Source organism: Candoia aspera, chromosome 4 (assembly GCF_035149785.1).
Source record: "Candoia aspera isolate rCanAsp1 chromosome 4, rCanAsp1.hap2, whole genome shotgun sequence".
Taxonomy (NCBI): domain Eukaryota; kingdom Metazoa; phylum Chordata; class Lepidosauria; order Squamata; family Boidae; genus Candoia; species Candoia aspera.
The window spans coordinates 117509040-117524939 of NC_086156.1; the positions used below are offsets into that span (position 1 = coordinate 117509040).

The 15900-nt window shown below is 57.1% G+C and overlaps 1 protein-coding gene and 2 non-coding genes across 3 annotated transcripts; 2 read left to right on the forward strand and 1 right to left on the reverse strand.

Moving 5' to 3' along the window:
- Positions 1 to 318: 318 nt before the first annotated feature.
- On the reverse strand, positions 319 to 7288 carry TNFSF12 (TNF superfamily member 12). The gene is made up of 8 exons (XM_063302919.1): positions 6809 to 7288; positions 6255 to 6325; positions 4633 to 4671; positions 3429 to 3513; positions 1839 to 1901; positions 1617 to 1652; positions 1203 to 1327; positions 319 to 761 (listed from the first exon to the last, which is right to left on the reverse strand). The coding sequence occupies exons 1-8, from the start codon at positions 7266 to 7268 to the stop codon at positions 510 to 512; spliced, it is 1131 nt and encodes a 376-aa protein (XP_063158989.1). The 5' UTR covers positions 7269 to 7288; the 3' UTR covers positions 319 to 509.
- An 840-nt stretch (positions 7289 to 8128) lies between these two features.
- Positions 8129 to 8210, forward strand: TRNAL-UAG (transfer RNA leucine (anticodon UAG)). Its single transcript has one exon. It is a non-coding gene; the product is annotated as a tRNA-Leu (tRNA).
- A 177-nt stretch (positions 8211 to 8387) lies between these two features.
- On the forward strand, positions 8388 to 8459 carry TRNAG-UCC (transfer RNA glycine (anticodon UCC)). The gene has a single exon. It is a non-coding gene; the product is annotated as a tRNA-Gly (tRNA).
- The last annotated feature ends 7441 nt before the right edge of the window (positions 8460 to 15900 follow it).

The window sequence follows — 15900 nt, forward strand, 5'->3', positions numbered from 1 at the left end:
GCCGCATCCGGCAAGCCCAAGAGGGGGAAGCAGAATAAGTATAAAAACACAGAGGATGCGATGGCACCCGGCCAGGGTGAAAAGCTTAACAGTGCTGGGAAGAAAAACACAACCCGGGCAGGAAAAGGGAGTGGCGAAATGGAGTCCACGTGTGTAGGAGCCACTGACTCAGTTCCTTGTTGTTTCGCTTGTTCTCGGATCCCCGCTGCTGTCTTGACAGCAGAGTTTGTAACAAGAGGCCCCGGGTCTGCCGAAGCAAAGGTGCAGGGGGTTATAATCACCCTTCCCCCCACTTTTCTGCGGCACCCAGGTGGATGTCGGAACAGCGGAACTGAAAGCAGGAAGTGGAGATCCGGGGACAGAAGGAAGCGATTCGGACCCTGCTCTGCGCTCGGGTGCAGGGGAATCCACCGTGCGGGAGCCAGCAGTGCGGGCTCCTTCCTTCCTCTCTGGCTCCCCAGAGCCCATCCAGAACCCCAGCCCTGTGGTCTTCCCGCGGCCCCCTTCTCTCAGTGGACCTGGAAGAGGCCAAAGTAGGTGAGGTAGCGATCCGCCTTGAGCCGGACTCTCGGGATGGTGCGGAGCCGGATGGACTCCTCGGGCCGCAGCAGAACCAGCCCAGAGACTTGGCACACCCGCAGCTCGGCTTCCTGGGGCCCCGAGCTGGTGGGGGGGAACTGTTCCAAACAGCGCAGGGCCAGCTCGCCGCCCAGCATCACGTCCAGCTTCATGTAGATGGTCTTCCCCTCGTTGAAATGGACCTGGGGCCATGGGGAGGAGGAGAAAGGCGTGTCACGTCATCTGGATGTGGCCCCAGCCAAGTTCAGCAGCAAGCAGACGGATTCACAGAGAACCTGGCCCCCTGCTGCTCCCAGGATTCCCCAGCTCTTGCCGTGCTAGTAGGGAATTCTGGGAGCACAGCCCCAATACATCTAAGAGGCCCAAGGTGGTGGAAGGTTGAAAGACACACAGGAACCAATTAGCAATTTGGGAGTTGAAGTCCACCCATCTTAAAGTTGCCAAGATTGAAAAACACCGAATTAGCCAATCACCTATCTTGGAATGGACCCAGGAGCAAATCCAGGGTTCTAGTGACACCCTCCTTCCATTTCTGGCTCCCTCTTCCTCCCAGAAGACCTGAAGAATCACAAGTCCCAGAATTCTTTGCTCATATTACCCACAAGCCCCCCTTCCCTGCTCACCTGGCAATATAGGTAATACAGCCCCCTCTTGATCACCGTGAACTCCCCACGGTTGCTGTCGTAACGCAGGGGGTTTGTGGCGTTGAGCTTGGCTTCAGCCCATCCACGGATGGTTCCATTTGCATCTGGGGGGGAGGCGGGGGGCAATGAACATTTGATCCCCAACCTCCAGCTTTTTGCAGCCCTTCCCGGAAGATCTCGCCCCTCGCCTTCAATTGCACAGGGCAGAGCTGATTGGGACTGTCTGAAGCCACGCGATCCTGGATTGCACGTTTCCGGGATTCACCCCTTTTCCGGGTTCGTGCAAGTTGCTTAAAAGCCCAGAGCAGGGGTGCAAACTAGCCCAACGGGGCATGCTACCAGCCAGGTATTGTTCCCCACCTGCCCTCCAAAAGGGCCCCCAGGAAGTGTTACCTGCCTGCATCCCAGCTCGTCCTACCGTGGTTTGCACTGAAAGGGATAAAGAAAGGGAGAGAGGGATCAGCGTGAACCCTTGGCTCAAGGGACGGGGGGGGTGGATTTTGCAGGGTCTGGAGAGGTGCTCCAAATAAAATCCAGGAACTGAATGGGACCCCCAGGGCTCTGGTATCCCTCCTCTTGGGGAGGGGGAAAGCAGGGACAAGGGGAGGGCCTTACCTTCATAGTGTGCAGCGCAGATGGTCCCAGTCCGGCAAGGCCGAAAACGTTTCCCTTTCTCGGCTGAAAAAGAGGGTGGGGGCAGCTTGGGTGGGTGAATGAGCCCAGAAAATAAGACGTCAGCAGTCAATTTTCCTGGCCATCAGTGGAGGACAGGAGGGGGAGGCTTCTCTCTGAAATCCAGCCACAAGAGAGACAAACCATACTTTTCCTGGGCTGGACTGGGCCTTGGAGCCGCCAGCTGCTGACAAGAATGCAAGAAACGAATTGCTCTCCAGCCAAAGGGATTGATATGGGTCACTCTGCTGAGCTCCTGTGGCACGCCACATGTGGCTTATCCGGATGCAGAGGTTCTTACTGTTTTCTAAGTGTAACCTGCCCAGAGTCGTTCTGGAGTCCGACAGCTTCTAAATCTAGTAAGTAATAACAATCATAGCACTGAAGATGGCTTGTTAAGAAGAGGCTGCAGAGTCAGGCTGGTTGGGATCCAGGCCACCAAAGGGCTGAGCTCAAAGGGTTACAGGTAATCCTCACTTAACGACAGTAATTGGGCCTGGAATTTCCATTGCTAAGCCATGTGGTCATTAAGTGTGACATTGTGTGACTGCACCACTTAGCAACAGCAATCCTGGCAGTCTCCAGTTGCCATCGTTAAGTGAGGATTGCAGGTCATTAAGTGAGGGCCTCACATGCCCAGGTTTTGCAAGTTCCTGCTGGCTTCCGACAAGCAAAGTCAATGGGGAAGCTGGAAGGAGGTTGTAAGTCCCGGGCGGCTCACTGCAATGGCATGTGGGAAAGGCCTTGGGAGACTGAGCGAAGAGACGCTGCAGAGGGAACGGTCAGATAAGAGAGGGCAGAGCCCGCAGCTGCATAAAGGGTGGAGAAAGAGGCTCTGAAGGGACCCTCCCCGGTTTCTCGGGCTGTAAAGGAGGCGGAGGGAGAATTATACTTCCAGACTTGCCAGATTCTGTCAATGTAGCCTTACAATAAAGTAGAATTAGCTCATCTGGTCGTTTTTCCTCTCTGGTCTATCTGCTAAAGCTGACAATAGGCTGGGTCTCTGCTGGGATAAGTCCCTGGATCAGGGTGGGCCACCGAGAGCAGGTCCTTGGCTGTGCGTAAGCCGTCCATTCAGACGTTTGCCACGGGACCCCTGACCTTCCCTGGAGGGATCCAGCTGGGGGAGGAAAGGGGGTCTGAAAGGGAGTGAAGATGAGAAAAGGGATATCAGGAGGAGGAATAGAGAAAGGAATAGAGAAAGCTAAGGAGGGAGGGAAGGAGGGAGGGAGGGGAAGGAAGGAAGGAAAGATGACACTGACTTTGCTTGCGGGAAGCCGGCAGGGAGGGTTGCAAATGGCAATTGCGTGACAGCGGAACGCAGCCACCGTTGTCTCAGCCAGTTGCCAAGCACCCAGATCGTGATCATGTGACTGCAGGGGCCCTGCAACGGCTGGAACCTTGAGGACCGGTCGTAAGTACTGCTCGTTCAGCACTGTCGCAACTTTGGTCATGGAACGAGTGGTCATTAACCAAGGACTACCTGATTCGGTTCAGCCTACATCCATCTGCCCAACCTTAGGAGGGACTCACCTTGCCTTCGGTGCCGCAGTGCCCCCTGCTGGGCAAAATGGTGCAGGAATTTGCCCTGGTGGTTCCAGCTGGTGGACAGCACCACCTAAAGGATCAGGGAGGTATTGCACATTAACACAAAAGTTTTGGAAAGGCGAGTGGGTGGAGGCTGGAGAAGGTTGGCCCAATCCCTGCTAATCTGAGAAGATCAGCCTTCCGGCCCTCAGCCTGACAGATGGTCCCACCAAGCGTACCAACCGAAGGGACAGGGCATGCTGCAGAAAGCCACTTGCTCAGTGAATGGCTCAAAGCAGCAAGCCAAGCTGCATGTTACAGGGAAAGGTAACCAGATTTGTCAACAAGTAGAATTCAGAGAGGAACTGGCATCTTTCCCCTTGTCTCCGCATCTCAATTTTCCTTTTTTCCAAAACTCTTCAAATATGGACTCTTCAAATATTTTATCTCCCTATGGTGGTCTCACCCTGACTTTCTCAAGAGCAGGGTTAGGGCAAGCTTTTTCCTCAATGGTGGGTCATTTAATTTTTTTCTTATTTGGGGTGGGGGCAGAGAGCAACCAGCAGCCGTAAACCTGTATGGTTCTTGGTCCATTTCGAAATCTTTTGGCAAGCTCAGAGCAGCAGAGATCCCTAAGCCTTCTCCCATTTACTCCCAAGGAGGTGACAGACAGCAGGTTTTCTTCCTTTGCTCTGTACCGCCAGGCTGCAGGAAACACCCCACTCCCCACTGTGCCAAGTCGTCAGTTCTGTGTGTGCATACAGATAGTCCTCGACTTACAACCACAATTGGGACTGGAATTTCCACTGTAACTCGTTGCAGTCATAAGCCGAGTCACCATGTGACCGGACCCCATTTTACGACCACTTTTTACGGTGGTCATTAAGCAAATCCAGCTTTCCCAACAGGCGTTTTTTGCTGGAAAATGGCAAAAAACGTCGCAAAATGCAATCATGTGACTGCAGGACCCTGCAACCGGTCATAAATGCAAGCTGATTGCCAAGCACCCAAAATGCAAACATGTGACCACAGGGTAGGGGGGTTGCAAAGTTTTGCAACGCTCAGAAGTGCTTTACAGGCCTCAAAGCACCCATTCCAAGGCCATTGTAACTTTCGGACCGTCGTTAAACGAACAGTCGTAAGTCGAGGACTATCTGTAATAAACTTCTTATACGGTGTGTCAGAAGGGTCGCGAAGGACATTCACCTACCGGGTCCAGCTGCTCAACATCACCCTCAGACAGTAGTTCCTGAGGACCAGAGAGAAGACCCCAGATCAATCATCAAACTACATAAACAGTGCTCCCCTGACATTTTACCACTTCCAAAAATCAAGAGTTCAGTTTGGAAATTAAACCCAGGCTGGCTGAAGGACCAGAGTCAAACGAAACACGCCAAGATAAAAAGCCACTTGTGTCCCAGGAAACCAAGACTGGGGAAGGTGGGCTTATCATCTAGAGCGTCCCATGCTTGGCAACTGTAAGATGTGTGAACTTCAACTCACAGTTGTGCAAATACTTTTTCTAAGCCAGTATTTCTCAACCTTAGCAACTTTAAGATGTGTGGACTTTGCTGGCTGGGGGATTCTGGGAGTTGAAGTCCACCCATCTTAAAGTTGCTAAGGTTGAGAAACACTGGCCTAGATGCGGAAAACCCAGACTTGCTTCCTTTTAAAGAAAGTACGAACAAATTGGACCCTAGCAGTACCCTGGGGTGAATTTAACCCCCCATTTTAACCGGATGCCCATCAATCAGGGCTAATGCCATTGCACCTGAAGAGGAGGGGAGGCGTTTTCCCTGGGAAAAGTTCAAAACTGCCCGGCTGAGGGGCTCAACGCTGAGAGGGGGTTGCTAAGGAAACAAAGCAAACAGATGTCCCAATGTCCCAGCTGTTCGTGCATTTAAAAAAATTTTTTAAAGTCAAATTGCTGATTCTTTTCTGCTCAGCTGGTGGCAACGTTCAAAAATAAATGTGTGTGTCTGTGTAGATTGGAGGTAGGCCAAGCCACCAAGCTATGTATAGCCCAAGTTGTGGAAGACCAAAAAGAATCACGAGCTTTTGGTTCCCAGCCTGTTTCAATGCAAATGGCGTTTCTTGATTGGGATGCCCCCCCCCCATTTGCTGCCCTCCAGACGTGGGAGTTCAATGCTTACCACCCAAACACCTGGGGGCACCTGTTTGTGCGTGCGTTTCCCCAGGAGACTGGCTGGGTTAAAATAACACCCTTTCTTGTTTAATAAAAACTCTGGAGTCCAGCACAGAAAAGTTCAAACAATGTGAAAAAGCCCCCAAGTCTGTTTGGGAGTGGGGGGTGGGTGGGATAGAAAATAAATTCTTCTACTTAGCAAGTAGCAGAAAATAGTGTCAAAGCAGCAGCTGACGCTGCTTGAGCAGAATTGTGCCGTATAAAGAAGAAAAGTCCTTGCAAACAGGGCCGGTGCTATGAATTCTGACCTGGGGGAGCGGAGGGGGTGCAAACTCTGCACACGCTGCATGGTGCGCTCTCTCTCTTTAAATTGCAAGTATAAAAAAGTCCACCTCTTTCTATTGTTCCATCCCACATTTAAGGGCAGAATTCAGAGGATATAAACCGTTGTGGGACTGAATTTCTGGTTTTATCCCTGGCCTCACGTTCTTCGGGCCTCTTTGGCCCCACAAAACAGCTGGTGCGCTCCACCTCCCCTACAGCTGGCTGGAGGCGGCTGCAGGACACGGGCCAGCCCAGGCAGCTCTCCAGCCTCCCCAGGCCAGGCCAGGCCAGGCCAGCTGCTGGGTGTGCGGGTCCAAGGGCGGGGTGGGAAAAAGGTGAACGGGGCGCTCTCTGAACCGCACACCGGCAGCCGCCTGCTCGGGGGTCTCGGCCTGCGTCAGCAGATGGGCACTGCTGGAGCGCCAGGGAGGCCCTGCCCCTCCAGGAAAGGAGGAAGTGGGCAAACCTGTGGCTTGCCCCCGCTTTTAGAGCATGCTCCAACCGCCCCCCCCAAACCAGGCCACCAATGCATTTGCAGGGCCAAACTCTCCCACCTGAAAAAGAGAGGATTTGGAGGGTGCCCCCTGCCTTCGCCCGGTGCTCAGCCCGACGGCTGGGCTGACTGGGGGGTGCTCTGGAAACCCAGGGTCCCCCCTGCCCCCAACTTCGGAGCCTTGGCGTGGCTGGGGGGGTGCTGGTGGTGGGAGCCCAGCCCTTCCAGCCTTTGCAAGGTGAAGGGGGGAGGCCAAAGGGGGGGTCGGGTTTGGGGCGGGCAGGGGAGTTCCCCCATGCGGTTCCAAGCCAAGGAGCAAAGCCCCCCAGGCGCAGGGGCTGCCCCACCACTCCGCGGACCACACTCTTCCCCACGCAGGGAGGCAGCGAGGGGGGGGGCACCTCCGAAAGCAGCCTGCGGAACCTCGGACCGGCCGCAGGCGCACGTGCGCCGCGGCGCCCCTTTTTCCCCCGCGGCGGGTCCGGCCCGCCCGGGCTGCGCGGCGCAGGTGACCGGAGGCGGGGGCAGGCAGAGCGGGCTCCGTCCGGCCCTGGCGGGGCTGGGGGCCTCCGCCCGAGGAGGGGCTGCGGGCGGCCAGTCCCTGCCCCGCCGCGGGGGCCGAAGCCCTGGTCGCCTGCCCCGCCGCCGCCTCCCCGGACGACCCGCGCGCCGCCCGCTCCCGCCCGCCCGACCCGGCCCTCACCTGCGGCCCCGCGGCGGCGGCGGCGGCGGCGTCTTCCTGGACGGGGCGGGCGCCCGAGCGGGGCCAGGCGGCGAGCAGGAGGCTGAGCGAGGCCAGCAGCAGCGCCGAGCCCGAGGCCAGCGCCAGCGCCAGCAGCACCAGCCGGGCGGGCGGCTCCCGCGCCCGGCGGCGCCTCCCCATGGCCGGGGCAGGAGCGCGCGGGGCCGCGGCGGGCGGCGGTCGCGGGCGCCGGGAAGCGGCCGGGCCGGGCCGGGGGCGGCGGCAGGCGGGGGCGGCGCGGCGCGGCGGCGGCGGCGGAGGAAGCGAGGCCACCGAGGGGAGGCCGCGCTGGGCCGCCTGCCAGCAGCAGCAGCAGCGGCAGCGCCCGGTGCGTCGCGAGGCGCAGCCCGGGAACTGCGGGGCAGGAAACGCCCGCCGGAGGGGCTGGGCGGGGAGAGCAGCCGGAGCGCGGCGGCGGCCCCTCCAGCCCGGCCGGGCGCTGGCGCAGGAAACCGCAGGCAGCGCGAGCGGCTCGGGCCGCGTGGGAGGCCCGCGAGAGGAAGCCGCCGGGAGAGCCTCCGGGGCCCGGCGCAGTCTACCTTCGCGCGGCAGCCTCGCCCCCCGTCTCCGGGGCGCCGCCGCCCCTCCCGTTCGCAGGGCACCTCCGGGCACGGGCGCGTCGCCCACCGGCTTCCCGGAGGGGCCGGACTCCGACCCCCATCGTTCCCGGCCCGCGGTCCCAGGCGCCGGCTCGGGGCACGGGCGACTCGCCGAGCCCCCCCGCGCCGGGCGGGGTTCCGCGGCTGCGGGGGGGCGGGGCAGCGCCGCCCCGTCCGGCTCGGGGGAGGGTCCCCGCCCCCGGCCCGCAACCGGCCCGGGCGCCAGGCGGGCCGACCGCCCCGCCCGCTTTGAGCCCGGGGAGGGCGGGCCGGGCGCGCTCCCGTGGCCCGGCTCCGCGCGGGGCGGGAGACCCGGGCGGGCCCCGCGGGGCGCCCCCGCCCCTCCCGCTGCCCGGAGTCTTAAAAATGTCTGGGCTCCGCTTCCCGCACGCCCCCAGCGGAGGTAGCGTGGCCGAGCGGTCTAAGGCGCTGGATTTAGGCTCCAGTCCCTCCGGGGGCGTGGGTTCGAATCCCACCGCTGCCAGACGGTTTTCTCCGCGCCTGGCGGGAGGCTTTTGCCGACGCGGGCGGGCGGGCGGGCGGGCGGGGGGGGCGCGTCTCCCCCCGCTGCGGCGCGTCTCCCCCCCGGGCGGCGCCTCCCCCAAGCCCGGCGCACCGACTCGCCCGTCTTTATGCGTCGTGGCGGCGATGCTCGCCAGCCGCGTTGGTGGTATAGTGGTGAGCATAGCTGCCTTCCAAGCAGTTGACCCGGGTTCGATTCCCGGCCAACGCAACGCTTTTTGGCTTTTCGTCGCGAGCCTCTAACGTCAAGTTTTATCCTCGGCGCCGCGCGTCTGTCCTTTGCTGCGCACGGGAAACACCCGCCCCAAAGGGCAAGCCCCAGTTGCTGTGCGAGGGGCCCTTTTTGCCCCCCGCCCCGCCCCGCCCAGAACGCCCCTCGCTCTTTCTGGGAACCAGGAGATTTGTTTATTTTATTTATCGAACTTCTCGACCACCCCACTCATATTCAGCGACGCTGGGTGGTTTACAGTAATAACAATAACGTATCGTTAACAATACAGCGCACATATAAATATAAGTATATATAAATATGTTTACAATAATAAAAATAACCTATTGTTAAAAATACAGTGTACGTACAAGTATAAATATACATAATTGTAATATAAATATAAAAATACAAATATAAAATATAAATACAAGTTGGCAAATCGTCTTACTGTTGGCACCATCACGGTGCCAACCACCTCCATGCATGGCTATTGCCCCTCCCACCCGAATCCAGGTGGCATAACCAGGTTTTAACCCCCTTCCTGAAGGCTAGGAGAGTATCTATTGGCCATAGAGCCACCCACGCAGACTGGGCGTGCAAGCCTGGAAAAAGATAAAATGTGTTCCTTTCAGTTCGGTGTGATTGATCTACCTTGCAGGGGGGTTGTGCTGCAGGATGGGTCGCTGCCGGAGGATGGCAAGGGGAGTGGGGAAAGGGCTGGGCCCCACTGGGGAGGCGAGGGGCGGGCTTGGGACAGCCGAGGGACTGAGGGAGGGAAAGGGGGGCACTGAAAAGCATTTGCACTTGTTCTTTTTTCTCTTGTAGTTTACTTCATTTCTTGTAGTTTTCATGTATTTGTTGAAAAATGTAGTAAAGCTTTTTTTAAAAAAAAAAGAGGGAGAGAGGAAAAAGCAGAAAGCCACAGTAGCGTGGAGCTGGACGTCAGAGGAAACACTTTGGGGGATAAACTGCTTTGCTCTCTGGAGGTTCAGTCATTGCAGCCTCTGTGCGAGGACAGCCCCATTAATGGCCCCGGTGTTTGCACTGCACATTGACCCACAATCTAATGCAGTGTTTCTCAACCTGGGCAGCTTGAAGATGTGTGGGCTTCAACTCCCAGAATTCCCCAGCCAGCAGATCTAGTGACTGCATTTTAGCTAAGAACACTGTACAGACCCAGCCCAGTGATCCAGATTAGCAATTCAGCGAATTACACAAACCCAGAAAATGGAGCTAGTCCCCTATTTTGGCAGGAACCCCGGGGAAGAGAGGGAAGGCGTGAACTGGTCTGCTGGAGTGTTGAGGGGAGGACTTGTGTGGGAATGCAACAGGCCCCCTTAGGCTGAAAAGCGGGCACCTGTGCCAGGAAGAACGAAGCCCTCCGTTGCCCTGGCATAGTGGTGGGGCAAAATAGCCCTGGACCATTCGTTCAGCCAAGCTGAGGACTTTGGACTGAAAGCTGCTTGTACTGCAACCAAGAATTGGTGTTTTCCATCAGTTGTGGATCCCAACTTCCATAAGCTTGGCTAATGGCTCAGCTTCATGGGATCCAGAGTCCCAGCACCTTTAGGGAGGTGTCAGCACCCCATAAGTGCCCCTCCCCCTGCACAGAAAGATCCCTTCGCATCACTTAGAGCAGTGTTTCTCCACCCCTGCAACTTTTAGATGTGGATGCCAGCTCCCAGAATTCCCCAGCCAGTAGTTTTCCTGCATGTTACAGGGTCAGACTAGATGATCCTTGGGGTTCCCACAGCTTAACCACTGCACTTTTTGTTTTTAGTGATGGTTAGAAAGCGTTTCTGTGCCATTCTTGAGCCAGAGTTCTTGGCATCCCCTAAACAATTCACTCCTGCTTCCAGCTTAGTATAGGAGACACAGCACGCAAGGAAATCGATTGGGGTGGGTAGATACCTAGTGTGGCCTGGTAGTACTCAGATTACTCTGGCAGTGGCCTGTTTTCACTTTTTTCCTCTGGGGACTGGCATTTCTTGCACCAAGGGGTGACTTTGCAGGCTTATTAGCACACACGGTGGTCTAGCAGACGGCCCAGCTACATGGGCACCTTCAGGGACTTCCTTCTTTGCTCTGCAGAGAGATTTAGGGAGGAGACTTCCTCTTACTTGGCCCATTCCAATCCTGGTTCCAGGCTGATCCCAAGTGGGAGACAGCGGCCTCAGTTGGTCTGAGAGGTTTTAAAATAGGATATTATTTTGATTCAAGGCCAAGGCAGGCCTGTATTTTGTTGGGCAGGCAACAGGGTGGGGGTGGGGGGGACATGACATGAGCCAATTCCCTCCTCTCCAAGCTTTATTCTGGTTGACGAGCGGGAGGCTCGCCTTGTGTCAACCTCGGATGCTCTGGGCTCTGCGGCCACCCAACCATGGTTTCTTTCCAATGTTGGCTTGGAGCCCAAGGAGTCCAGGCTAACCACCTTCAAAGCAGCCTCACCACTGATTGAACAGCCTTTCTCCTAGTAACTGGCCTGGCCCAACCAGCTCTATCTTCATTCTCAGAAGAGCTTAGTCTTGAACGTCGTCCAAAGCAATGTTTCTCAACCTTGGCAACTTCAAGCGGTGTGGACTTCAACTCCCAGAATTCCCCAGCCAGCATGGAAGTCGCCAAGGTTGAGAAGCACTGGTCCGAAGGGCCCCAAACGCCTCAATTCTCACCCGCTGCTTTCCGACGGCTGGGAGGCTCACAAAAGGCAGGATGGCTAGGCACCTTGGCATTCGAAGTGCCCAGATTTGTACCCCTGACAGCCAGCTTGCTTAATGAGTTGGATGGGTTCACTGCCTTGATCTTACAACCCTGGGAACGACCCAACAAGTGAAGCCGACCAGCAAGGATATAAAAATCATTAAAACTGAACAGAACGGGAAATGGATAGAGGAACACTCAAATGCCAGCCTGCCGGGGCAGAAAGCGTGTTGGAAAAGGAAGTCTTTTGCAAACTTCCTGAATGTAAGGGATGGTGGCATCTGAGCCCCTGGGGGCAACATACTGTTATACAAGGGCCACCCTGGAGCTGGCTTGTCACCCCACCCAAATCCTACATGCCTCGGAGAGGCTCCCAGCCATCCTGAGAAGCATGGAAAGTAGCAGCTGTGTATTCTAAAAGAGAAGCCCACCCGATTTGCACAGCTTCAAAATTTATTTATCACATTTCTTTGCCGCCCATCTCAGCAAATGACTCTGGGCGGTTTACAAGAGAATTAAGACAATAAAAGAATTAAAATATCATTAAAACAGATTCATTACAAAAATGTAAATATACATAAAACTCTAAAATATAAAATATAAAATCCCAGATGGAGAAACCACAGTCTTGATAAACTTTCCCAGGGCCACATCAAGGTGCCAACCACTCCTGTGAATGGCTCTCCCCCCTCCTGCCCTAAGTGAGGTGGCACAGCCAAGCCTTGACCCCCTTTCGGAAGGCCGGGAGAGTGGGGGCCTGCCTTACCTCCAGGGGTAACTTATTCCAGAGGGCAGGGGCCACGGCAGAGAAGGCTCTCCTCCTGGATCCTGCCAATCAACAATCTCTCATGGACAGGGTCCATAGCATGCCCTCTCTGCCTGACCGGGTGGGACGGGCCAATGTAAAGGGAGTGAGGTAGTCCCTCAGGTAGCCTGGCTCCATGCCATGTTACCTGGAAGCAGACCAGTACCCAATGCAGCTCGCGCAGCAAAGATGTTACATGCACCGTCTTTGGGGCTCCTAAAACTCACGCAGCCGCATTCTGTACCAGCTGTAGCTTCTGGATGCTCTTCAAGGGTAGCCCCATATAGAGTGCATTACAGTAGTCTATACGGGAGATGATCAGGGCATGAGTGACTGACCGGAGGGCCTCCTGATCCAGGAAGGGGCAGAGCTGGCGCACAACATGAAGTTGGGCAAAGGCTCCCCTGGCCACGGCTGCCACCTGCTCTTTGAGCGTGAGTCCAGGAGAACCCCCAGGTTCCGCATTGGGTCTGTCTGGGGCAGTCCAACCCCCTCCAGCCCCAATGATGGTAAGTTCCTGGATGTCAGGGAGCCCCTGACTCACAGCCACTCTGTCTTACCAGGGTTCAGCTGAAGCCTGTTGTTCCCCATCCAGACCCCCACAGCCCCCAGGCACTGAGAGAGGGTGGCCACGGCTTCACAAGTCCCCCGGGATGGAGATGTACACTTGAGTATCATCAGCATTGACGTGATACCTCATCCTGTGGCGACGGATGATCTCACCCAGCAGTTTCATGTAGATGTTAAAAAGGAGCAGAGAGAGTACTGAGCCCTGCAGCACGCCACAAAGGAGGGGCTGCAGGCCGGATCTCTCACTCCCTATCACCACCGACTGGGACCAGCCCTGGAGGATGGTGGTGAACCCGCGCAAAACTGCACCGCACACCCCCAACGCCCTGAGCCAACCCAAAAGGATACCACGGTCAACGGTATCAAAAGCCACTGAGAGGTCAAGAAGAGCAAGGTTGGATGCACTGCCCCCATCCCACTCCCTCCAGAGATCATCCACAAGCGCGACCAATGCAGTCTCTGTCCCATATCTGCGCCTGAAACCTGACTGAAAAGGGTCCAGAAAATCAGTTTCATCCAGGATCCTCTGGAGCTGCGATGCCACCACTTTCTCAACCACCTTCCCTGAAAAGGGGAGGCAGGAGACTGGACGAAAATTGTCCAGCACGGTGGGATCCAGTGACTGTTTCTTGAGGAGGGGGTGCACCAGCGCCTCTTTAAAGGTAGCCAGGAACACTCCCTCCCACAAGGATGAATTCACCATCGCCTGGACCCACCCACACCTCACTTCCCAAGCTGCCTTCACCAGCCAGGAGGGTCAAGGATCTAATTGACAAGTGGTTGCATTTACAGTCTGGAGGACCCTGTCCACTTCCTCAGGCCCAACAGGGTCAAACCGTTCCCAGATAACTGCATAAGTACGCTCCCCAGGCGTCTCTACAGGCCATGCCGCACACTTGGCATCCAACTTGGAACAGATCCGAGCAATTTTATCCAGATGCCCAGAAAACTCCTCTGCACGGCCCTGTAGGTGAGTTACTGGACCCACCACCCCCAGAAGGGATAGTGATTTTAAACATGGCCATCAGATGGCATTCTGTGGATGCAATAAGCGTGGAGAAATACCGACATTTTGCCGCTCCTACCGCCACAAGGTAGGCCTTAACAGTGGCTCTAGCTTGTGTTTGGTTGGGTTGGGTCCTTGTCTTTCTCCGGCGGCATGTCTCTAAATCCTCTTCAGAGCCCTCAACTCCTCCATGAACCATAGTGTTGGGTTCGATAGGACGAGAGAGGTTGCACAGGGGCGATCCTGTCAAGGCCCCGGCCGCCTCCCTATTCCAGGCAGCAGCCAGGGCCTCCGTTGGACTGTGCAGTGGATCCTCGGGTATAACCCCCAGCTCCCTCTGAAGCCCCATTGGGTCCATCAGTTGCTGGGGGTGGGCCAATTGAATGGGTCCTGCCTCCCTACAGAGTGGGGCAGCATCAGAGAAACTCAAGGCCACCAGGGTGTGATCTGACCATGACAAGGGGGACAGATGTAGCTCTCCCCTCAGATCACATTGCCACTGCTCTGACAAGAAAACCAAGTCCAGGGTGAGGCCACTGTCCCAAGTCGGGTCCCGAATTATCTGGGACAGGCCCATTGCCGCCATGGTGGCCATGAATTCCCAAGCCACTTCCGAGGCCCGCCCCAGGGACAGCAGGTTGAAGTCCCCCAGAACCATAAGCCTGGGGAACTCTACTGCCAACCCCGAGACAGCCTCCAGCAGCTCAGGCAGGGAGGTTGCCACACAGCAGGGCAGCTGGTACAGCAGCAACACTCCCCACTGTTCTCAGGAGCCCAACTTCAAAAAGAGGGTCTCACAACTGGCCACTTGTGGAGCAGGGCCCCTGGAGGCCACTAGAGATTCCCGGATGACAACTGCCACTCCTCCCCTGCCCCAGAGTCTTGGCTGGTGCCACACCGTAAACCCGGCTGGGCACATTTCCAAAAGGGGCACCCACCTTTGGGGCCCAGCCAAGTCTTGGTGATACACGCTGGGTCTGCCAAATCACGTATAAGGGGGGCCTTGTTGTTCACCGCACTGGCATTCAGCAGCAGCAGCAGCCGAAAGCCAGGGCCTCCATGGGTCTGCTGTCCAGGGCCTAGGTCTGAGTGCAGAGGGCCGGAACACACCACCCACACACCAAACACTGGGGGCGTCTTCCCCAAAGATGACCCACCTTCTGACTCCTGCCATGGCACCCCCAACCCCATCACCACCTGAATGTAACAACCCACCCTAAATGCCCCAGAGCTCCTATTTCTATTTCCCCCCAGTTCCGGCTCTCTGGGTTCCTGGTTAGGGATCCCTCCATTGAATCACACAAGCAGCACACACCAATCACAGGGTGGTGGCGAGTTCCCCGGCCCTTCAGCTCCTGCTCTCAGCATTGCGAGGACTCAACCATCACCCCATCTATGGCACTCCCTTCACTGGCCTCTCTAACCAGCAGGGGGCGCCACGCCAACTTCTCCTCCTCCGTCCCTCACACCGGGGAGGGAGTATCCCACTCATCACACTGGAGGGACCCTGGCAGGGTGCTCAACTCCTTGCTCCAGGGGGCTCACTGGCCCACTCTGGTCTTCACTTTGGGGTTCTGTCCACTGTGCTGCTTGGCTCCTTATTCCGGTGGACTGGGGGCTGGCAGGAAACTTATAGTCAACCTGTGGGTCCACTGGGCTGCCCTAAGGGTCCGCCACGCCGCTCGGTTGCCACGCTGCGCCTCTGCTGTTCTGGGAGTATCCGTCTGGGTCCACGGGGCCGCCCCAAGGATTCGCTGCGCCACTGGGCTGCTGTGCTGCACCTCCTGGATTCGCCACCTGGCTACCATGCTGCGTCTCCGCTGCTCCTGGGGGGCTCCGTACTGAGCCTGCCAGGATACCCCAAGTATTCACCACACTTGGCTGCTTTGCCGCACCTCCCAGCCTTGTCTGAACTGCATACCTTGCCCAGCTGCCGTACTGCGCCTCCAGCACTCTGGGGAGCTCTGTGGGGCTGACTGGGCCCACTGGGCCACCCTCTGCGCTCCACACTGGGTGCCCTGGGCCACCCAGAGGCTCTTCACAGTGCCTGGTGGGCAGTCACTTGGCCACTGTGCACCTCCCGGTCTTACCGCAGCTGCCTGCACCGCTCGGCTGTCACACTGTGCCTCCACCGCTCTGCCACTTCCGGAAGCTCCATGGGGCTCTGATTGCCCCCTCCAGCCCCCAACGCATCAGCAACGGGGTCCGGGGCACTCCCAGACATCCCCAAGACCACCATCCAGCAAGGTGGGTAAGGAGGGGTCTCCAGGCGCCAAACAGGCATCCCGTTCAGGCCGGCAGCCAGTATCGGCTCCTGGTTGCCATCTTAGAGTTTCCAGAACAGATACCCACAAAGCCAACCG

Bases quoted from the DNA above. Each gene is read 5' to 3' on its own strand.
- TNFSF12 (XM_063302919.1), bottom strand. From the start codon at position 7,268: ATGGGGAGGCGCCGCCGGGCGCGGGAGCCGCCCGCCCGGCTGGTGCTG. The intron at 4,672-6,254 runs GTGCGGTTCAGA...TCTGGTCCTCAG, and splicing joins CCGAGCAGGCGGCTGCCGGT to GAACTACTGTCTGAGGGTGA. The intron at 1,902-3,428 runs GTGAGTCCCTCC...CCTCTTTTTCAG, and splicing joins ACTGCGGCACCGAAGGCAAG to CCGAGAAAGGGAAACGTTTT.